Source organism: Emys orbicularis, chromosome 12 (genome assembly GCF_028017835.1).
Source record: "Emys orbicularis isolate rEmyOrb1 chromosome 12, rEmyOrb1.hap1, whole genome shotgun sequence".
NCBI classification, from domain to species: domain Eukaryota; kingdom Metazoa; phylum Chordata; order Testudines; family Emydidae; genus Emys; species Emys orbicularis.
In genome coordinates, this window is record NC_088694.1 from 23,875,580 (window position 1) to 23,899,212 (window position 23,633).

The 23,633-nt window shown below is 42.3% G+C and overlaps 1 protein-coding gene across 2 annotated transcripts in view; it reads left to right on the plus strand.

Annotated features, from left to right (window-relative positions):
- Positions 1 to 23,633, plus strand: part of PTPRT (protein tyrosine phosphatase receptor type T) — a 715,579-nt gene that overhangs the window by 333,140 nt on the left and 358,806 nt on the right. For both annotated transcript variants that reach the window (XM_065414819.1, XM_065414820.1), the window contains exon 7: positions 14,324 to 14,617. In XM_065414819.1, the coding sequence (XP_065270891.1) occupies positions 14,324 to 14,617 (294 nt within the window). The remainder of the gene's footprint in view (positions 1 to 14,323; positions 14,618 to 23,633) is intronic.

Below are 23,633 nucleotides of genomic sequence, written 5' to 3' on the forward strand. Positions count from 1 at the left end.
GTAGCAGGGCTGCAGCGGTGATTTAAAGAGCCGGGGCTCCAGCTGTGGGGAGCCCCAGTCCCTTTAAATCGCTGGAGGAGCCCCACTGCCGCAGCCCCGGGGTAGCGGCGGCAGGGCTCCAGAGGTGATTTAAAGGGCCCAGGGCTCCCCGCAGCAGCCAGAGCCCCAGACCCTTTAAAGCGCCGCCGGAGCCCCGCTGCTACTGCGCTATATGCGAACCCGTGTTATATCGGATCGCGTTATAGTGGGGTAGAGGTGTACCGAGTGGAATGAATGTATTGTTCACTTTACTCCAGTAGTGGAAATACCCAAATTTCTCATAGGGCTATGCTAAGAGTTTGACCTCTGCAACGCTGACACTCAGTAGATTTACAGTTAGGGCTAAAGTTTCAAACTACTCTACATGCTGGAGGTGTAATTCCCAGATTGAGGAGACAAATCCGCACTAGCTCTGATCCAATAGCATGTTTAATAGAGTGTAGCGGTTGTGGTATGAGCAGCGGGAGGGGCTAGCTGCCCCTAGTATGTACCCATCGGAGATGGTAGGCATATGCTTGGGGAGGCTAGCTCCTCCCACCAATGTTGCCACTGCTCACACCACTGGGGCTGCACACTATTTTTAGGGTGCTAATTCAATCAGAGCTAGCGCAGGTGCTTCTCCTCGAGCTGGGAATTACGCCACCAGCTTGAAGGGTAGTCATATTCTCAGGGGCAAAGTGGGTCAACACAATTCCTTTGTGTTCTCAATCCCTTATTTGTATGCACAGAAGGTAATTGCAAGTGAGATCAAGTGGTAGGTACTTATGTACGTGACACACAAGTACAGGATTCTGGAGTGCAAAGGGGATGCCCAGATTCATCATGTGCACTGTGGATCCTGAATTTTTGAAAGTTGAGGCTTTAGGCATGAATAGCTGAACAAAGGTTACCTGTTATATATAGGGGCCCTGCTCCATCCTTACTAATCTCTGGACTTCCTATGACAAAGATGATCAATCCTTCTTGAAATCTTTTCCTTCTTTGCTTTTCACAGCTGCCTTCTACTGGCTCTTGTCCTATCCCTAATTGTTCCTTCTGCATCTATTTGGCTGGGTCATCTTCTCTGCCCCACTTCCTGTGGGAGTTCCACAGGGCTTTCTTTGAAACATTCTTCACCTTCTCTCCCTTTTCTCTAGGTGATCTCATTTGCTAGTGCCACCTCAGCAAGCCTCTCTATGCCAATGACTCACAAATCTACCTCTCCTCAGCTGTCTCCCTCCATTCAATTCTGCATCTCAATCTAACAAATCCTCTTTGGAGGGCTTGCAGCAAACTAAAATTTAACATGACCAAAACTTGAACCACTTGTCTTCCCTCTCTCTCCCCCACTTTTTCATCATCGGAGACCCCAACACTCCCTGCCATGCCTGGGGTCATCTTTGACTGTGTCCTCTCAAGACACCTTTCATCCAGTCCATGTTCAGTTATTGATTTTTTTTTTACTCCATAACATCTCTAAGTCCAGTCTTTTTTCTGTAAGTACTGCTAAAACTCTCATCTAGATCCTTGTTATTTCCTGTCTTAACGCCTTCAGCTCCTTCCTTTGTCACACCCCCTAACACAATGATCTTCATCCTGGTCAGTCATTTAGCCTGCTCCCCTTTTTTCCACTGCATCAAATACAGTCTTCTAATCCTTAACTTTTAAAGGCCTTTCTCAATTTAGCCTACAATCCACTCTTTTGTCTTATCACCTCTTCCACTGTCTTCTCCATTCCATCAATACAAGTTTCCATTGCCTGTACTTTAAACAGTTATTGCACAGCTGAATCAACTAAAACTTCTATTCTCAAAACCATTGGGAAGAAAGTCCTATCCCTATAAAGCATCAGAACTAGTGATATTATGCAATTTCTTTTTGTTTTGCTTTTAAAACGTTAAGGGGGGGTTGGTAAAATTAGACATCTGGCAAGCTTTGAGTAGAGGCAGGTGTAAGCTATGAAGAATGTCAGACTCAGAATGTTGGAGGGTCACATTGTTCATTCATAGAGCAGGCACAGCGTTGGGCCCCTTAGCGCAAGCTTCTCACACTGCTCATATGTCACAGCTCTAATCTGTCGCAACCATGTCTAAGGGCAGAAAAGGCATTTTAGTCTCCTTGCCCTTTCAATCTTTGGCCCCTCTGCTGAGACTGCTATTGAGGCTAAGGGGGGCAATTCTGGTGGCTTGTGCAATGGTGATACTTCCCCAGTAAGACCAGCTCAATTTGCGTAGGTCACTGAAACAGCACCCTATGTTACTGGCTTTGCAGCCCTACCTATGAACAGGCATCTTCCCTATCTGTTCTCCAAATGCAGTCCCTACGCTATGTAAAGTCCAGCCCTTCCTCATTGTCCCTTCCTGGGGTTTGGCTTTAACCAAGAAATCAATAATAAAAAACCTTAGTTCAAAATTTCTTCCTCCGTATGGCTGTTTCCCAGGATCCTTCCTTGGGATTGTTCAGCAGACACCCTAGATTTTCTCCCAGAGGCGCTCCCCATTGCTTGCATGTCCAGATGGGTTGATGAGGCACTTGCAGTAGTGAGTTGGCGGAACCCTCTTAAACTTTTCCCAGAACAATCAACACTCTCCTTCTGGGTAGGACGTTCAGGCAAATGCTGTCAGACTGTTACAGATATACTCTTAGGCCAGATTTGAACTTCTGACTTTGAGGCAAAAGGCCCTATAGCAGTCTATTGCTACCTTAGTGACCCAGCCCTCTACTGGATGTTGTAAAATCCTTATACCATTTTTTGGAAATTAAAAGAACTGGAGGCTCAGGCAATCACCCACTAACAAACCACCTCATATTTATAATGCACACTGCAGAATAGTCTTGTAAGCAATGCCAGTATAGTATAAATACTATGATTCAGAATTCAGGCTGCTCTTTACTGAGGTGTAAAACCGGGAGCGATAACTTCTGTGAATACAGTTCAGACAGCAGTGTGAAACATTAACAGCAGGTTATAGTCATAAACAGAGTGAATAAAATAGTAAGTGAAATGGTGACAAACTGTTTAAATGGGGGGGGGGGGAATCAGAACACAGGAGCTTTAACACGTTCTCATTCTTCTTTGAAAAGCAGTTGGCTTTTAAAATCCAAATTAAAGTACATGTGTTCGTTGCAGTTCTTCATTTGTAATACACCCTGCAGCTATTGGGAAGGAGGCCATGCAAACATGCTTTGTTCTTTATTATTTAGAATACCCTCTGAGAAGCCTGAAATTAAGTTTCCTTACCTCCCAACTCCATCCTTATCCATTTGGCAAACATTGATCAGTTCCGCGGTCTTAAACTAGATGTCACAAGCAGAGGCTTGCGATTCCCATTAGCTGGAGAATGCGCAGCAGTGGGTGACGTCTTTGGAAACGCAGATCTTGTTTTTCATATACATACCTTTGATTGTAAAGAAAACAGGGAAGATAGATAAAGATTCCTCCTGACTTTATTGGTGGAAACTATGCTGTGTACTGTGTGCATGAGGCAGAGCTGTGCTGGCTGTGTGCCTGTTGTAGGTGTAGAATTTGCTGACTGGCCATGCATGGGGCATGCACAGCTGATGCTTTTATAAGTGTAGTGCCTCCAAGCTAGTTCAGGGATGTGAGCTGGATAACTTAGCTGGGAGTGATCTGGTCTTCTCAAGTGCTAGGTTGCATTCCTGTCTTGCTGCTGCAAAGAGGGATGTTGAGAAGCTTCTCTTGCTGGCATGATTGCACAGCACAGAATGAGGGCATGATCTGGCTCTTTGGTGGCAGATTTGTATAACCTAGAGTATTTTCCAAAGTTTTCCATATGGCATCGGTGGCTCTTTATATGTGGACATCTTCAACTAAAAAAATTAAAGGCAGCAAGAGATCACCTCTTTGCTTGTGCATTACCTGAGATGTACCCGTTATGAACTACAGTAGTAATGAAGATTGAAAAGATTCAGAAGCTTAATTCAGATAAGCATCTGCCATTTAGAATGCTTATCCAGAGATCTTGGGCTGGAAATCTCATGAGTAGCTTTTTCTCTTGGACTCTCTGACAGGATATTTCCTCCTGCTGATTAGGCAAGAAACACACTGAGAACAGATTTTTTAATATTCTGGGACTTCTGGTCACATATGAAAATGCAGAAGCAAAAAACTCCTGAAAAATGCAGGTGGTGGCAGGAGGTGGGGGAAGTTATGTGAGCTTCTGGTCTCAGATGTTCTAGTTCATGTTATTTTTAAAGGTTCAAATGGATTCTTATCTGCATCAGTCCATCCATCGCTAAGGACGGGGCAAGCTGAGAAACTGCTGTGCATATTAGTTATCCCCAGAAGACTGAACAAGATTCTGTTTTCTTTTGGAGGGGACATTTTCTCTCCCCACTGGTACTCAGAAGAATTTTATTTTTCATATTTTCTGATCTTGCTGCTTTAATCTTTTTTCATAAAAGACAATCAGACAAACCACAGACCAGCTGTTCTCCCCCTGCCTTTCGCCACCCTTGGGGCATTTTATGAAAGCTTAAAAAAAACCAACCCTCTATAAAAACAGTTTGACAGGTAACATTTTTCACCATATTGTGAGAGTGTCAGAAGTATCGAGAGCAGGAGGCTATTGCTGCCAAGACTAATTTTCAAGAGCTGAGTAGTGCACTGACCGTTAAAGTCACATCTCTCCATTCCCACACATCCGTCTTAACCAGTTAGTGCTCATGAGAGTTTGACGGGTCGAGTGCCAGAATATTGATTATTGAACTGGGACAAAGGCACACTTGGATGGTAGTATGGTGCAATGCTCCCAGGGCCCCGTACTGAAAGTCAAGAGATCTGGATTATCTTCTCAGCTCTGCCTTCATGACCTTGGGAAAGTCATTTAACCTATTTGCACCTTAGTTTCTTGTTTTATAGAATGATAATGGATCTACTCAACTTTGTAAAGCACTTTGAGATCTACCAATGAGAGGAAGTTGGAGTGAAGGGGCTGTTCTGATGATTCACCCTCCCAAAGGAAACCAGAGTGCCTCTAGAAACATCTCAGGGATAAACTTGTGTTCTGACAGACCACTCTGACCATCCACTCTGTGGATGGATTGTCGGACTTCACAATCTTCTTCCACAATTGATATGGTCACCTCCCAGTTGTCTCCTTCCACCGCTTTGTCCTCACATGTCACCTTGGTTTATTGATGATGCGCAACAGATGAAGTGAGAGGGGAGATAGCTGGAGTGCCAGGTGTGGGGTGCCAGGCTGCAGATGGTTGACAAAGATTTCTTTAGATCCTACAACATGGGGCTACCAAAGGTATTTGAAGCAGGTGAGATCAACATACTCCTTTAGTATGTAAGAGAGCGAAGCTGGCAGAGTTCTCCATGAGGGCTCCTCAGTTTTGGAATTCGGTCCCCAACATCTCCTGCTGCTTTGTGTAAATGGGCCAGCCACCTCCTGAGCATCCACTTGTGGCCTGAGGTCATTCTGCAGGCGCCCTACCACAGTTTCCCCCTTCTTCAGCTCAGGGCCCCGTAAATCAAACTATCAGAACAACTCTGTTTTGGTGCAGCATGCCCTCCTTTGGGGCTGGATTTATTAACATTAAAGTCAGTTCCAAAATAAAGTTCTCAAAAAGCCCCATCAAGTCCATATTCCCAGTTTCTTTCTCACTTGGGGTCTCTCAGGCCTTCCTTGCATGGAGCACTGTGCCTGAAGACTCAGGGTTCACTGCTGGAGCCTATTCACTCCTAGTGGACTTGTCTGTCCCTCCCTCTAAGCATCCCCTCTTTCCTGGAGTTTCCTGCTGCTCTTTGTAGAAGAATTGGATCCTCCATACCATACCCAGCTGGGCTAATTGTATGGGACTGACTGCTCCAGGCCGCTGACCCTTAAAGGTACAGGTCATCCCATTACAGTTTGCAATAGTCCATTTTTTGTTTGTTTACTTATAGGTCATGCTGCAAACCCCATCTATTTGAAACAGTCATTTGGGTAATGTAGTGGTGTGGATTTTCAGGAATCTATAATGGTGGAAATTCCAGTTTTCTGCCTGGATTCTTTTGAGAAGAAAAATTGTTTGCATTTTTAATTTTGTCATATGTGCCCAGTCCCTGGAATTAGGTGTTCTTTCATGTTTCATACTTTGAAATAAATATAAACATCAGTGCAATCACTATTGCATCTAATTGGAAATGTTAGTCTCTGTTGGTGTAGACATGCGATAGCTACTGCAAAAAATGATTTTGTCTAATGCAAAAAATGCATGGGAGAGAGAATGGTAGATCATTGAACACTTTCTGGTGAGCATAACAAAAACAGAGGTAAGAACTTTTAACCAGATCTAACATACAATGCTTTTCTGTAGTAACAGATTGCTGCATTGTATCATTGTACAAAGATGGAGGGCAACAATGAAATTACTTTCTGTGTCACAGTAGTACTTCAAGACCCCATTGTGATGGGCACTGTTCATAGATACAGTATCTGCCCCAAAGAGTTTAATGTAAATTGGCAAGACAGAGAGAGGGAAGTAATATCCCCATTCCACAGATGAGGAACCAGGTTATCCAAGGTCATATAAGAAGTCTGTAGTAGAGCTGGGGCTTCAAACCAGATCTGAGTTACAGTCAATACTTTAACCATAATGCCATCCTTCATCATCCATTGGAAAGAAATGGTCTCTAATATGTGAACATTATGTACAAATGCTCATTAAAGCTGAAGGGCCTTTTCTCACTTGGCTCCCCTTCTGTCCTAGGTTTCCCCAGCCATTTCCAACTTCAGATGAAAGCTGCTAACATAGTGGCTGCTCTTAAAAGTTCACTGGCTTGGAAGATTCAACCATTTCTATTACATTACCTATTTTAAAGACATGAAATGTTTCTGAAACTGATAGTCTTTTAATCCGGTGAAATTTTAAAGCAGGCATACTCAAAAAGTTAATATAGAGACAAATTAATGCAAGTGATATCATCTGAGGCATTTCAGTGGTGGTTAGTTCTTCCAGTGAAAAGAGTTTTTATGTCCTAGTCTCTCAAACAGCTACTGATCTCAAGCAAGAGATTCTGTTTGTATAGTCGATTAATCTAAGAATAAAAATTCACAGCTAACTTTCCAGTTAAATTAGGGTTGAAATAGATTTGATGTCTACCACCAGTCTGTGTCCACAGCCTATTATATGACTGTAGACGCTAACATGCAAGTATTTTTCACCCTGTTTGATCCTTCACTGTATTACCTGCTGCCTACAGGGAAATTCATCCCAGTCCCATGACTCTGTAATTTTTTGAGCAATCATAGTCCATTATAATCACATCTTACTGTTCACAGCACTGACAGGAGCTCCAGATATGTGCGGGTATGTTGGATTAAAGCTGCAAAAACATAAGGTCCCTATAGAGAATTGGTATCTGCTAGGATGATATTGTTATAGCTATGTATTTCTAGTTATGAAACCTATTGCTCATGGGACTAGTATTAGGGGAAAATGTACCATATAGATTATCTCAGTTTGGGAAGTAGTTTAGTGTAATCCATTTTTGCAATTTTATAAATGCTTAGGGTTTACTGATCTATTCACAGGATTACCCAGCACCTCTTTAAAAGACAATCACATTTACTATTTCCCAGCCTTCCCACATAGTTTAAAGTGAAATTGTGTATTTATCAGGAGCTTGGCCATTTGATTTTAAAATTCCTTTGGAACTCTGGTGTGAATACCATCTGGTCCTAGCAGAATCATCCCAAACCACCTCTCTCTCTCTCTCTCTTTTTTTTTTTTTGACACCCCAATCTCTGAAAGTGCATCATCCTTACCTACCCTGAACCTATTCTCTTCCAGATATCTGCCCAACAATGTTGTAATGAAGACTGATGCAAAGAAAAAATTTAGCCTCTGCAATGGACGTATCCTCTTCAGAACTTCTTTACTCTGGGAGTTAGCAGAACTGCTGATTTCCCACTTTTGATATATGTAATGTCTTGTTTTGTTTGTCTCTTTGGCTACTTCTATTCAGATGCCCTCAATTCCATTCTTCTCTTGGCTTCACTTAGGTGGGGTTTCCATTTTCTTAATACATTTTGGGTCCCTCCACATTTCTTCCTTCTTTGCCTGCCTTTCTCGAACATTTGGTTAGATTGTGACTGATTCCCTTATTGGCAGATTTGCTGGTCCTCAGGGGTTTGCCATTGCGTTTCCCCCATGCTGTATTGCCCCATACATGAATGCTATTTCAGGCTATGTGGATTTGGTTTGGTTTCTATTTGAAGGTATTTGGTTTTAAAAACACTGTATAGAGAGCTGGGTCTGAATCCCTCACTGTGGGAGAGTTGAGATTCTGATACAAATTGGGTTTAATTCTAGATTAGATTTAGATCTAATGGGTCTGGGCCTGATGCCCATTAGAATAGAAGGATGGTCATATGATTAAAGTACCGGACTGAGAATTAAGAGATCTGGGTGGTATTCACAGCTTGGCCATAAGAATCCTCTAATTTTGGGTGTCAGTTAAACTTCTTGTGCCTCAGTTTCCCCATCCGTAAAATGGGCATACTGATATCTGTCTGTATAAAATATTTTGACATCTTTGTTTGAAAATCTCTCCGGAAGTGCAGTGTTATCTTCAGGCCTGCACTTTTGAGTTATACAACACTTAGATGCTTTGTGATAGTCTCCCTACAGAAAGGTTAAATGTTCCTTTTATTTTGTATGCCTTTGCCCTTTGCTTAGTGTCCTTCCATTTTCTCTTTTTAAAGACTATTAGTCGCTATGGAAACAATGTCACTGGTATAGGAGGGGCCTAAATTGCATTCCCAAGAGCAGTGTACAGGCGGTTAATATAATAGCATGAAATTCATACAATGCTTTGTGAATTAAAGGAGTTGAGTGGATTTTTTTTGATGACCTTGTCAAATCAGCTGTCACATTGCAGGGGGTGACGTTTGTCACAACCTGGCCAAGTCCCCATCTCCAAACAGGTGCCCATCTGTTGTGAATGGATCCCACTTGCTTCTAAGTCATCTGGGCCTGGGTATTAACTGGTCACTGTTCCTAGCTCTGGGGGTCTCATGCACATTCCCAGGTGCAGACCTCATGTCTGACATTCTTCTTGGGCAGTAGGATCTTGCAGTCTGGCTGACTTAAACCCCAGAGCTACAAGCCTTTCTGAACCCCCAGTTGCTTCTGCATGTTCCCTCAGGTCCACTTTTCTGTGGCCATGCCGAGCTTCTGATTAACCCCTTGATGGACAACATTGCAAACAAATAAGGAACACAGGCTTAGCAAAGTAATTTCCTAGACATAGACACTATGGCCCAGATTTTGAAGGTATGTAGGCATTGTAACACTCAACATCTCAACACCCAACTTATTTGGGACCTTAAATCTCATTTTCTAACGAGATTTAGGCACATAAGTGTCTAAATCCCATTGGCTGTTGATAGACTTCAGATTCCTAAGTCAATAAATTCCTTTTGAACATGAGATTTAGGCTCCCAAATCAGTTAGGCATCGAGACACTGAGCACAGCAACACCTAAATACCTTTAAAAATCTGGGCGCTTATCAAAGCACACTAGATTTACTTATCTTTGAAAAACAAGTTCATGAACAGCACTCCTCCACTTAAGTCTGAACTCATGCCTTCCACAAGTCCTGGGTTTGTTCAGTGTCCTTAAGTGTTAGACAGCCCTTCCTACCTTCTCTTTCTCCTTAAGTTGCTCTGTTTTTATTTGGTGGTGGTCACCCCTCCTCCTCCTAACTCAGAGAAACACCTCATCCCCTGTTGGCTTCTGTGTAGCCCTTCAAAGTTGATAGCCTACCAGAAGAAAACCCATTGTTCTAGTAGGAGAGTCATTCAACATTGATGATCCTTGATTGCTCTGTCACAGCTTCTCAGACATAATCTTTCCACTAGGTGTCAAGCTCCTACTATAAAATGGATGTTCTAATCCACTAAGGAGGTTTGTAATACAACATGAAGGTCACATACCCAAACAAAGGTTTTATTATAAGGTAGGGCCCCTGGAATAAAATAGGGTTCATAAAAACAAAATGGAGTTCACAATTTGACATGGATATATCCTCAATCTGTCACCACTCCGTTTAATAAGCATTTAAAATCACTGATAAGATCACATAAATGTTAATTAGAATCGCCAGCTCATAGCAGCATCAGGCAGGCAATTTGTAATGGTTACAAGTGCAGTTTATTTGCATAGGTCACAACAAATATACTGCTCCTGCTCCAGGTGCCTGCTCTGATAAATAATGGCTTTATTCTTTAAGGTGAAATATTTTCAATATTTAGGTCCAGAATGAGGTTAAGGTCTTGGTCCTAGTCCTATTTAAGGTGATGGAAAAGCTCCTGTTGCCTTCAGTGGTGCAGGATTGAGGCCAAAATAATTAGTTCAACTAATATTCATTCAAGTTCCTTGAATCTTTAGAATTGGGTTTGACAGTCTTAAGCAGTTTTCATCATTTTCTTGTGATGTTTTGGCACTTCTGCTCCTAGTCAGAACCTGAAAGAGCAAAAATACATGGAAACAAGAAAACATTGGACAACCCTTCAGAAAGGTTTGTGTTGATCCAGGGTGGAGGTGAAAGGGGATGGAGGAGAGCACTGTGGATTTCTTATTCTGAAGCGGTTTGCTAATCCTTAGAGTATCTAAACTTGCTTTGAATGTGTAGAGAAGATGGAGCTCTACTAATTTAACTGTTCTACCGGTAAATCTTTTTTCTAATCCTCAATCAAATCCCAAAGTAATTTACATAATGTTGCTATTATACTATGTGATACCCAGGAGTTTGGGGCTTAATATTTCATTTGTCTCCTAACTTGGGATGTAACTTGACTTGTAAGATGCCGTCGGTTTTTTTTTTTTTTGGCATAAAAAAATAAATCTGTAAGATCATCTTTTAATTATGGTGCAGAAGGGAAAAATCAATATTAAGCAGTTTGCGATGCTCATATTTTTAATGAAAATCTAGCTACCCGTGGTTGATTTTTTTTGAAAATAGATTTGTTGGAGACGTCCCTAATGTAAACCACTAGCTTTTTGACACTAAAAAGTTTCTGCCTGGAGTTTGGAGAACGGGGCAAAAACTAAGTTTGCAAACATTTGTTTGAATTTTAAACAAACTATTTCTCACACTGTTTTGTTTGCTTTTGGGGGATATCTACCACTACAATTAGAATTGTGATGATAAGAGTTGCTCATTCTTCCAGGGAACAAATAGTGTGATTTCTATGGTTGATCCCAATGAAGCAACACAGCTCAGACTTTGAATAGCAAGCTGCAGAGTAAATAACATTCACCATAAATTTTGTTGAGTAGCGGATTAATCGGAGAAAATTATATTACGCTAACAAACCACAAATAGGGCTGGAATTTACTGAATTACTTATTCATTAGATTATTTGTTCAGCTCTTTATTATTTATTTATGTATCACCGTGCTAGTTCTACTTGCTTTACAGACAAGGGCTTGGATGCACAAAAGGAGTTAAACACCTAGAAAATCGCTGTGCTTCACAAAGCCAAAGTGAGGCGCCTAGGCTCCTCTACAATGAATGGGGAGAGACAGGCGCCTTAGTCTGCAAATCACAAAAGCAAGTATGCTAGGCAAGGAGCCCTCCTAGGCTAGCTAATGGGAGATGCTGACCAGAAGGGGAGGGTGCTAAGCCTATCACTGCAATGCTGTTAGCGATTCTCAGCTGTGACCCCTCTCCTGCTGTCAGGTGCCCACACCAGTGGTTTTCAGTCTGGGTCCACAGCCTACGTCTAAGGGGTCTGTGAAAGGTTGTCATTACCATAGAACAGTGTTTTTTCTACCTGTGGTCCACGGACACCTGAGGGTCCACACACTATGTCTAAGATTTTCAAAGGGGTCTGCCCCTCCATTTGAAATTTTTAGGGGTCCCCAAATGAAAAAAGGTTGAAAACCACTGATCTACACCATTTTAACAAGAAGCCGGGAGGGAGGAGGAGGACCTCCCTCATAACTTTCAGCCCAGTGGTCAGGGTGCCCATATGTGCTAAACGTTCCGAGGGACCTCCTCCTTCTCCCTTCCTTCAGCTGTTTTGTGTGAACTCATCTAAGGGGCCCTACCCGGTAGCCGTGCCCAGAGGGCACCTATAGGATTGGGCCCGGCACATGACTTAGGTGGCCAAATGCCTGTCTTCCCCTGGTTTGTGAATCACTTTGTGGCTTAAGTGGAAGATAGGTATCTGGGTGCCTAGAGGGAAGCAGCAGCGCACATGTCCAGAGGCAGAAACATAGGCACCGAGGGAACTTGTACCCTGAAAAGCTAGGTGTCAACTGAGTCTAGGTGCCAACAGAGTTCAGCAGGAGTTTTGTGCATTACAGTGGTCCCCAAACTGGGATTTAGGGTATGTCTACGCTGCAATAAAACACCCATGGCTGGCCCATGTCAGCTCACTCAGGCTTGTGGGGCTATAGAAAATTACAGTGTTGACGTTTGGGCTCGGGCTGGAGCCCAGAATCTGGGCCCCTCCTCCCTCATGGTGTAGACATACCCTTAGGTGCCTAAAACAGAGACTTAAGCACCTAGCTCCTTTTGTGCATCCAGGCCCAGGTGTCTTGCTAGAGGGCTTTTAATCTAAGGCCCTGATGCTCTACAGAATTTAAGCTCAGAGTAAAAACCCCTTGGCTAAGAAGGCTTGTCAATGGAGTTGGGTTTTTTCTCCATCAAAAATTTCAAGTGGGGAATTGCAGGATCTCCTATGACTTTGGGTAACCTCCATGCCCCTACAATGAACCTTGTAAGTTATGGAATGGGGGACTATGGTGCTTCCTAAGGTTCAGTGGGGGCATTTCCACACTTTCAGGAATGTTCTGCACACCCCAAAGTTTGTTCTCATTCCCCATCAATGCATATCTCTTGAGCTCCTCTGTGGTTTGCAGCCAAGGCATTCATTCCTTTAACTAATCACAGGAGGAAAGCTTATCGTTCTATTCAATTCAAAAGGGTTTTTAGAGTAACTCTTACAGAAATCTATTTCTAAAACTTAAAAGGCTCTATGTCACTAACTTCTATAGGACTTCTTTCCTTAAGAAAAAAGGTGTCTGCTGTGTCTGTCTCCTTAGTTTCACAAGCAAAGAGAATTTCTGTGTCCTCTGGGCTGAGGGCAAACCAAATTAGAGGGGTGGAAAACAGACCAGATGTGATTAAAGAAATCACTCAGAATCTTGCACATTTCAGTTCAGGTTTTCAAAACCACAAGGCATACGGTATTCATGTGGCTTCCAATATGCCAGTGTTATGTATACAGGGATAGTACAAAAAATGAGGCAGGTTGCCAGGCCCCTGTAGACTTTTTGAGGATTTAATCAAAGGGTGCTGGAGAGCTGTCTTGCTGACTTGCTCTCCTTTTTATCACAGAGGTAATCTGCACCCGTCTGGTTCCTGCCTCCTGATGATGCTTCTCAGACTTCTTCCAGGCAGTCTTCAAGTCTCACGCAGACTTGGATTTAGTGCCATCACTCATGAAGTTAAACATATTTTGCTCTGGAAAACAATAGTGTCTGTTAATTCACTGTCTCAGTTTCTCTTTTAGCCCCACCATAGCTGTAATGTAGTTACATTGAACTTCAGCAGCATTCTGTTTGTGTTACTATTAAACAAGCAAAGACCCTTCAGGCATTTAAATACATTTTCAATTGTATTTTTAAAGACACTGTCAACTAATTTGGTCTAAAAATGTATCCTATTTTAAAACTACAGCTTCTTATTAAAATGGCATTTTGAATTTCCTAAATACAGTGGTCACCGATAAAAACATGGTCTTTGCCCACAGCTATACAGTGCCATTTGATACACTGCATTTTCTCCTCTTAGAGTAGGAAATAACTGTGGGAACAGTGTTGAACTTTTCAAGTTACTGTATTTTATTTTAATAATCACTCTATGGTAAATTACTCAGGAGCTGGGTGAGGATAAAGTTCTCTATTTTGAGATGAGTACATGGGCTGGGCTACGGTCAGGAGCTGTATTTCGTGAGAATATTTCTAAATAGATAAAACTTATTTTTTTTCATATTATGTGGCTCCTCATTTTCCGTAAAGGGTAGGACTTTCTGCCTCCTGGAGTCTGTTATAGCACCCAGTTAGAAATAAATATATTAAGCCAAATTATGCTCAATTCCATGGAATTCAATCTCATGTAAGGTATTATCAGGTACGTATTCGTGAGAAGTGCACCTGTGTAACAGAGCAGAGTTTGGACCAGCCTTTCTGCTGAACATGGTGTATTGTTAAAGTCCAGTCAAGTTAAGCATTATTAACACATTTCACAAGCATCTTCTAATTTTTTGTTGCTTGCAGAACCTCCCACGCCCATTGCGCCCCCTGAACTGCTGGCTGTCGGCGCCACCTATCTGTGGATCAAACCCAACGCCAATTCTATCATCGGAGATGGGCCTATAATACTGAAGGAGGTGGAGTACCGTACAACCACTGGGAACTGGGCAGAAACACACATCGTAGACTCCCCAAATTACAAACTGTGGCACCTGGACCCCGATGTGGAGTATGAGATCAGAGTGCTCCTCACCCGTCCTGGTGAAGGGGGCACAGGGCCCCCTGGGCCTCCACTCACGACAAGAACAAAATGTGCAGGTAGGGGAATCTTATACTTTATAAACAGCACTGCGGTTTTGGTTTAAATGTTTTGTGATTGAAACCTGAACAAGGCTGCATTACAGTGCAAGCTGTATCTAGCTCTACCCTTATTTCTATGCACCAATGAGTTACTGACCCAATAACAGCCAATACTCCCACCTCTCTTCTGATGTAGCTGTATTGTCTGGAGCGCTCTTTGAATTCAGGATATGGATTGATTGTGGTATGTTTGTTTTCTTACATTCATTTTTCTGTTCAGGTGGCCTGCTTTTAATAGGCATAGGCAGCTGTTTAGACATCTACAATGCATTCCCACTCACGGTAGAAGTGGGAAACCCAAGAAGATAAGAAGAAGACAAGCCAATGATAATCTTTCAAACTAGTTCATTGACCCTAAGACAAGCCCATTATCAATGTTTCTGTCTCTTAAGTGCATAGTAAATACATACTTTACCTCTTAGGTAACTTTTGCAGTGTCAGCCACAAAACAGAAAGCTTTCAGCACTTTGTACAAACTTCAGAAATATTTTTATAATATGTAATTCTGTGATTGTTTCGAAATGTCTTGTTTTGGTTTGTCTTTGATTTCCTCCCCAGACTTATTTTTTCTTCAAAACAGTGCAAATCTCCACCCACTGATACCCATATGGCTAGTTTTGCTCTGCATGAAATTTTATGCACAGCTGAATTTATCAACCAGGGCTTTTGACTTACAGAATCAAATCAGACCTCATAATTAAATTCATGGGGACTTCACCATAAAACTTCCTGATGTGTACAAATCTGAATGAACATACAATTAATTTATTTGTTTATAGTTAGCAGCTAGACTTTATATTGCATATTATTGGAAAAAGCTGACCTTTCCTCTTATGGAATTGTGCTATCATAAAATATGGACTGTCCATGTAATTGAAAAGCTTTCTCACCAACTACCCAGCCAGCAAGTCAGAATCTTTAGCCAGGTTCTTTGACTATTAACCTGATCCTGAATTAACGATGTATGATGTAGTATGTTATAATGATTTGTTGTAACTTTGCCTTAATAAAAAGTTCCAACAAATCAATAGCATTAATGGCAAGTGTTAGAAAGTGTGGGACGAGTACGTTTTTGTCCTCCATTCAAGGAGGCTGAATAACTTTACCTGCGGCAGCATTTAGTGCTATCTGAATGTTGCAGGATATTGTGCTTTGTTCCTTCATGTTTGCATGGAGGAATTTTGAAGAAGGGGGTGGAGGAGACCAGTTCTGTAATCCAGTTTTAACTTTCCTGGTGAAAGATGAACCCGTTCTTGGTGTTCTGAATATGCTGTGTATTTGTCACTTGCCAAGGGAAATCAAGCTTGTTGGACGGCAATGGAGTGGGTTAGGCATCCCACTGTAAGTTCCTGCCTTCCATACTGCTTTCTTCTCAAGGTTTGGATCACATTTCATCTGCACATTTCTAGATGTCTCTTGCAATAGTTTAAACAAAGGAGAAAAGTTGATAGAGGATGTCTCTCTCTTCCTTCCACTAGGGTAATATAGCAAGTGGACTTTAGTGAGCTTGTGCAAAATATCTGATTCCAAATATCCATGTTGATGAAGTAAACCAACCAACCTGATGTCTGCAAGGGGGTTTAAAGTATTTTAAGCAGTAACTACGTTTGGCCAAATGTTTTCCTCTGGTTGGATTAAGTCTTGATGCATTAGTATTCATCACATACTGCCACAGCATGAGAACCCCTGTCAACCCTCCTTCCCTCTCCAAATGGGGAAGAGTAGGGAGTTGAGTGCAACGTGAAGAAAACGGAAGCTTCCTAACTACATTCTGTTCTCTTTGAAATGGGCAAGTAAAGCACTTGGCATGCAGTGTTTTCTTGAGACAAAACAGCAGTGACATTCATGCAAACTGTGCAGATCTGGCACACAGGTGTTTGATGTTGCATGATATCTGTCAGATAGGCAGGAGCTGGCAGATGGTTGGAGGGTTTTCCACAGTTGTTGCACATAGAGGGAAAGAACAAGGATAGTGATGCCAGCATCCCAACACACTCAGTATTTCAGCAAGTGCCACTGTGCTCATCCTCTTGCCTTCCTGCAACTCTCCGAACACCAGAATCACTGTCAGATTCTCTAGCCTTCAGCACAAATCACGGTCTGATCGATTGTCTTAAGGGGCTAAGATGGAAACTAGTGTTACACTGGTAATGGTGAAGGTCAAAGTTTGAGATTTGGCACCTGATTGGGACCTGTAAACCCAGATTTCTGTATACAGATAACTGTACACTCAGGAACTGCAACACTCCCAAGGAGGCATAATCCCTCAAGTTCCTGAGCCCCGTAGAGGGAGTGCACATACTACACCAGTCCTTACAAGGTACAGCATGAGCCCCTGTGTCCAGCCAGCTCCACATGATGGTGGAGAGGGGGAAATGGACAGCTCAGTCCTGCTTCCTCACTGCTCCCTTTTGCAGTAGTTTATGCCTTCCAGGGGCTACTGAAGGAAACAGTCTCTATAACTCTCCAACGCAGGAACTGCAATTGTGCCATGGCAGGGCTTGATTTGCCCTGTAATTTCCTGATTTGTATTTCAAATAAAACCTTGCACAAATTAGGTGTCTTAAACAATGGGTGCAATCACACTTTTGCAGGAGCAACAAAAACCAGCATCTGCAAACTTGTGCATGTCATCTCTGTAAAGAACACTTGCTTTAAATTAAAGCTTACTTCAGTGGAGGTGGAGGAAGGGGCACTAGTGCTGCCTCTAATGATCTCTTCTACTGTGCCCCAGATCACTGGGTTTTCCTTTACTCTGTATGGCATTGACTAACATCACGAATGATGAGGTAGATAATCGGACCAATTTGGCTAACCAATGTCACTCTATTTTTTTTTTTCAGTTGTAATTTACTAACTGTGGAGAAGGTCACTGCGTTAATGTTAATTGTCATACAGAGGTTGTTGAGATTGATAGTGATGACATTTATACTTTGTCAAAAGCACCAGGTTGGAGAGATTCTAATGATCTAAATGTTGCCTCTAAGGAGGGAGGGAAGATGCTTAGCCAATATCTGAAGATTTTATATAATATCCTCATAATGGTAACTCAGATAATAGACTGGAAAATTTAAATCATTATCCCGATTTTCATACCGGGTGGTACAACCTCTTCAAATATCTTATTACTAGGATAATTACATCAGACTTACACAGTAACAATCTTTCAAGACTGTTCTGAACAAAGAAGAAAGTGACACCATTAACTCGATTTTTTTTTTTATAAAACTGGCTAATGAAAAAAATCAGTTTATGATGGAGCATCTTTTTAGCCAATACTGATTTGTGTGTGTGTTTTCTGCTCCCCTATTTGCAAGGCCATTTCAGCAATGGAAAAACAGCAAACGTTTACACATGTATGTGGCTTTGTTCATGTACATATCTCTGTTTTGTGGTCAGGTCCTAAATGACTATACAGCACAAACAGCAAAACTGACTACAGAACTGGTTTCCAAGTGCACCATGTAAACCGAAAAATGATCACTAATATATTTGTTGCAGAAACCATAGGTGGTGGTTGTAAGTATAGTAGATCCACAATTTTCAGAAAGGTGACGTAGTTTGATGGTATCCTGTGAAATAATCTCCAGTACCCCTTTGATATAGGCATTCTTCTACGGCGATTGAAAATCTTGTTGTTTCTGAGGCTGTGGATGGCGTTGTGTTCTGTATGGCTGAGGTTATGGGGCAAGTGATGCTGCTTTTCCACAATTTCATCCCGTGCACAGCTTGCTGAAGCCAACAGGAGCTGCAGGTGCTTATTGCCTCTGGTTTGGGCAATATCTTATAGCCTGATTTTCAGTGTCCTGCTCAGAGCCAGCTTTAGAACTCAGGCTCCCAGTCTTGTATCTAGACCACTGAATCACTCTTCCCTCTCTCTTCATGTGAAGCTATGGAAAATAACTTTCAAAGTTACAATTATCTAACTTTCTTTACCGCAGGCCTTGCATCCAACTGAAGCGTGACCGAGACTATCTTAGCGTGAGTTTAGAAAGTTACTGCACCATGAGACAATTCTTATCAAAATCATCCATGATTTGTCACATTATTGATCAGAGTGAGGGAAAGCTGTTTTCATGGACTTCAGAAAGGTTTTTGATTAAATAAATCCCCTATCAAAAACTGATTATGAAATGTCCTGCTTTAAATAACCATAAAGGGATTTTATTGAAGTGGATAATATCTTATCTAAACTTTCCCAATCAGTATGTATCCATACAAAAAGGTTTCTTATACCACTGTTACAGTGGCTGGTTTTCCGCAGGGCAGCGTTTTTAGGACTGCAGCTGCATTTGATCAATCTAAATTCTATTCAAAATAAATTAAGTCCCTGCATGGTTTTTTACTGACTCTTTACAGGCTGGAAGAAGCCAGATGCCCCAAACTCATGGTAAGCACTATCTTGGCAAGTGAGTGATAGTGTTTTTTGGCCTGTTAGACGGTGACAACAGGTGAAGTGGGGGCAGCTGAGTGAGCTCAGGCCTGGCAGCGGTAAGTTGTCAGCCAGAGGGACGGGTTGAGAGACGAGAGCTGAGCTGCCTCTGGGTAGGAGCAGAGCCGTAGCACAGAGCTGCAATTGGAGGAGAACAAGATGGGTGTCATTGATGTCAGCCACAAAAGCAACGGTTTAGGAGAGAAGAACGGGATCAGGGATGAGCATGTCTATGAAAGGTCTCAGTCGGATCATGTACGTGTTAGTGCTCTGATCAGAGATCTCCGGACACTGGGTGTGCACTTTTCAGCAATCCTTGGACAGGGCCGCCCAGAGGATTCAGGGGGCCTGGGGCAAAGCAGTTTTGGGGGCCCCTTCCATAAAAAAAAGTTGCAATACTATAGAATACTGTATTCTCATGGGGGCACCTGTGGGGCCCTGGGAAAAATAAACATTTAAAAAACTTCCGTATCTCAGCACAAACCCAGTTTTGAGAAAACTTCTTTTCAAGTCACCTTTACAAGGTGTCACTGGTTCTCAGCATCAGCTAGTGCTAAAAGGCACTAAAGCTCATTAAAAGGGTTGGACAAATATTTTCTGTCAAAACTTTTTTTGGATCGAAAACTAGGGGTTTTTAAAAAGTAGAAAAAATCACGGACAATGTCTGCTTTCCTTCAAAATTTGTTGTGGTTTTTTTTAATTGAAAAGCTGAAATTAGTCTGCCAAAACCTGAATATGGTTTGGGGTTTCAGAAGTGTGTGGCCAAATATTTGCTGCTTGCTGTGTTTGATTGTTTAAAGAAACAATAAAAAAATTCTGCTTAAAAAAAATCCAAAACATTTGAACCACCTCAGCTTGTGACCAAACGCCTGAGCCCGTCCAGTCCGAGACTTCTCCAGGTTTCTGATACTCTGCTGGCTTCCTTGACTCATATCTGTCTCCACAACTTTGGGTTCATTTAGGTTAGAACATAAGAACATAAGAACGGCTGTACTGGGTCAGACCAAAAGTCCATCCAGCCCAGTATCCTGTCTACCGACAATGGCCAATGCCAGGTGCCCCAGAGGGAGTGAACCTAACAGGCAATGATCAAGTGATCTCTCTCCTGCCATCCATCTCCACCCTCTGACAAACAGAGGCTAGGGACACCAATCCTTACCCATCCTGGCAAATAGCCATTAATAGACTTAACCTCCATGAATTTATCTGTTTCCTAGAGACTGGCTCCATGGGGTCCCTCACAAACTGGAGATGGTTACTGTGGGTTTGTCTTTAGTATAGCTTATGTACATACTCCACAAACTGAGCATTTGAGATTGTTCCAGAATCTGGGATGAGCCTATGTTGTGAAAACTGAAATGCTCAAAATAGCACATGCCTGTGAATGGACACAGGGTGCTAAAATTAAATTAACCCAGAGTTCTCAAACTAGGGGTTGGGACCCCTCAGGGGGTCACGAGGTTATTACTGGGGGTCGCAAGCTGTCAGCATCCACCTCAAACTCCGCTTTGCCTCCAGCATTTATAATGGTGTTAAATATATTAAAAAGTGTTTTTAATTTATAAGGGGGGGTTGCACTCAGAGGTTTGCTATGTGAAAGGGGTCACCAGTACAAAAGTTTGAGAACCACTGAATTAACCCCTCTGGGGCCTCGGGGAATGCAGGGGGGGGGTCTCCCTTGGTAGGGTTGGGAAGGAGATAGGTGATGTAGATATTGCTCTTCTCATGTGATCCCTCCCCCATGGCTCTCTTGGCTCTATCATTGTTAATCTAAAGTGGCTAATTTTAAATGAAGCTACCCTCCCCTGACATGAATCTCCCTATGGCACTGAAATTAAATGTAGGGAAAAGAAAAAGATAACAGCTTGGCTCTTGGTGTTAAATAGTTGTCTGCAAGCCTCAAACTGCTGAATGAGCTTTAGGGTAGGGAAGGCTGTGCCTCCCCAAACAGCCTGGCCCTGCCCCCTATCCGACCCCCATCCACTTCCTGCCCCCCGACTGCTCCCCCCAGAATCCCGACCCATCCTGCTCCTTGTCCCCTGACCGCCCCCCCCCCGAGACCCCCCACCAACCCCCCCTGCTCCCTGTCCCCTGACTGCCCCGACCCCTATCCACCCTCCCCACTGAGTTCTGACAGACCCCCAAATGCCCACCTCAGAGTCCTGGCCTTCCCCGTCCAGTGTCCCATCTCCAGCTATGGCCATCTCTGATGCTTCAGAAGTGTGTGGGGGGGGGAACCCACCAGAATACACTGGGGTGGGTGCGGGGGGGGGGGGGGGGTCCCTTGCTGACCCTTGAAGAATCACTTTGCCAACTTTTGAGAGTTTGGAAGTACATTTTCATATTTTATAAAAACATTTTTCTTTTCTGTGGTTACTGTCACACACAAGGAAAAATGACTGTAATGAACTCATGGAAATGGCTGTAGAGAGAACTATCAAGTGCACAAAAAAGGAACAAACTGGGAAAACAATTATTTTTCTCTAATCTGTTACTCATTAGGCATGTGTTGTAACAATAATGGGTTTAAAAAGGGCTTCGGATAGGAGAATTATCTTTCAAGTGGATGGTGTCTCTTTAAAATTTAATGGAAAAAACATTGTATATGTAAAGTTGATGCTAAAATATAAGATTTAGGATCCCTATATTGATATAATTAATATTTGATTTTTCACACATGCACATAAAAGCCTGAAATATTTGCTGTAAATAACCACTAGTCAAAAGAGATTATAAGTAGCATATTAAATGATTTTAGATGGAACTCTCTGCAGCTGAGACATAAGTGTATTAGCCTAAAATCTCCTTTTGAACATTATACTGTAATCAGAATTAATGGGGCTACTTACTGTAGTTACCCGTTCCCCATCTTGCTTGCTCGCTCTCTCTATATATACACTTAAGAGTAGATAATTGTAAAATAGGTTCCTATTCAACAGAAACTGATATTTTTTCAAACCTCATTTTTTTTAATGCATGCTAGTGAGTGGAACTTATTACCTGGATTTATTTTTCTTTCCAATTTGTTGATAAATGTTGGGGGGCGTGGGCATTATTTCTTTAATTTACATAAGAACATCTTTTGTTTGTGCTCAGGCTTGCTGAAACACTTGAAATAAAAGATTGCGTAGTATAATGACAAAGAACTGTTCTTTGCAGGTATTCTTTTGGCAGCAAGAGGCCCCCAGAGTGAGTGGGCATAGCAGGTAACCTGTTATGTATGGCAGGATGTTGTCTGAGCATTATTTGATGTCTTGGATTGTGCTAAGCCTGTGGGGATGGCAACCACTCTAGTGACTGTCCATTAACTTCAGCATTTTGTTGGTGCTTGAGACTCTGCTTTTGTTCCAGCCCAGTAGCCTCTGGCAAGTGAACTGGAGAGATAAGGCTAAGTTACAGAAATGCTATGCTCCTCATTTTGGACCTTTTATCCTCGAATTCTGTGTCTGGGAATTGACAGCTACACTCACCAAAGCGAGGGGCTTCAACCATAACATATCCTTGGGGCTTAGTCCCTTTAAATATCAGAGGATGATTTTCCCCATCAGTGACAAAATTGACCAAACAGGTAATAAATGTTTCCTGATCCTCATATCTCCTCTTTGCCTTGTTACAAGTGGGATATTCTATTACCAAGCAGGTGACACATCTTCTGGAAGTAAAGTGGCAGCTTTGATGATCAAATATGCTATGTGCCCTGGAGCATGTTCTGATGGAATCTTGACAATGGTGCATTTGTTCTGGTGCTCTCTTCTCTCTTTCCCTCAATCTTTTCACCTCTCTCGGCTCATAAAATGCACATGTCCAAACTACCATGGAAAAATACAAGACCCTGCTGCAATTTATGGCCAGTTAAACTTTGCAGTTTAATAGTTCGATTCTGATTTTTAAAAGGACACTGCCAAATATCTGTCCAATTTCTCTGCAAGGGAACAAGTGTAGTCAGTTGCCACATCTAGCTGCATTTCGGGGAGAAAGCTGCCTCTTTCAGTAACTGTTGACTGTGAACTAGAATGATAGTGCTGTAAGTGTTTGCTATAGACATCTGCTTGGTGCCAAGTGGAGAGATCTAGCGGAGAGAACAAATGGTGTATTATGTGCAACTGTGAACCCCAAGGAGAATGAAAAGGGAATGAACACAGACGTTAATTTGCCAGTGGGCTGGTTCAGTCACAAGAAGTGGTGATATATGGAACCGAATGAATTTGGGAGCAGAGAGGGACACAAGTGAAAGATGGAAATGCAAGCTGAAAGTTCTGTGTTGGATCTGAGTGGTTCTGTTTGAGATCAGAACATGTTAAAGATCCAATCCTGCAAGTTGTGACTCCCTTCAACTCAAAGGAAGTTGAGAGAGCACAGCACATCCTAGGATCAGGCCCTAATTGTGGTGCCATGGAAAGGCCTTCATTCTTTTGTGTTTAGAATAAGACCATACAATTTTCTGTACTGAAGCAGATCATTGCTCCCTAAAGTCTGATGTTTGTTTCCAGCAGTGGTCAGTACCAGCTAACTCAAGAGTAAGGCATAGCATGACCAGAATGC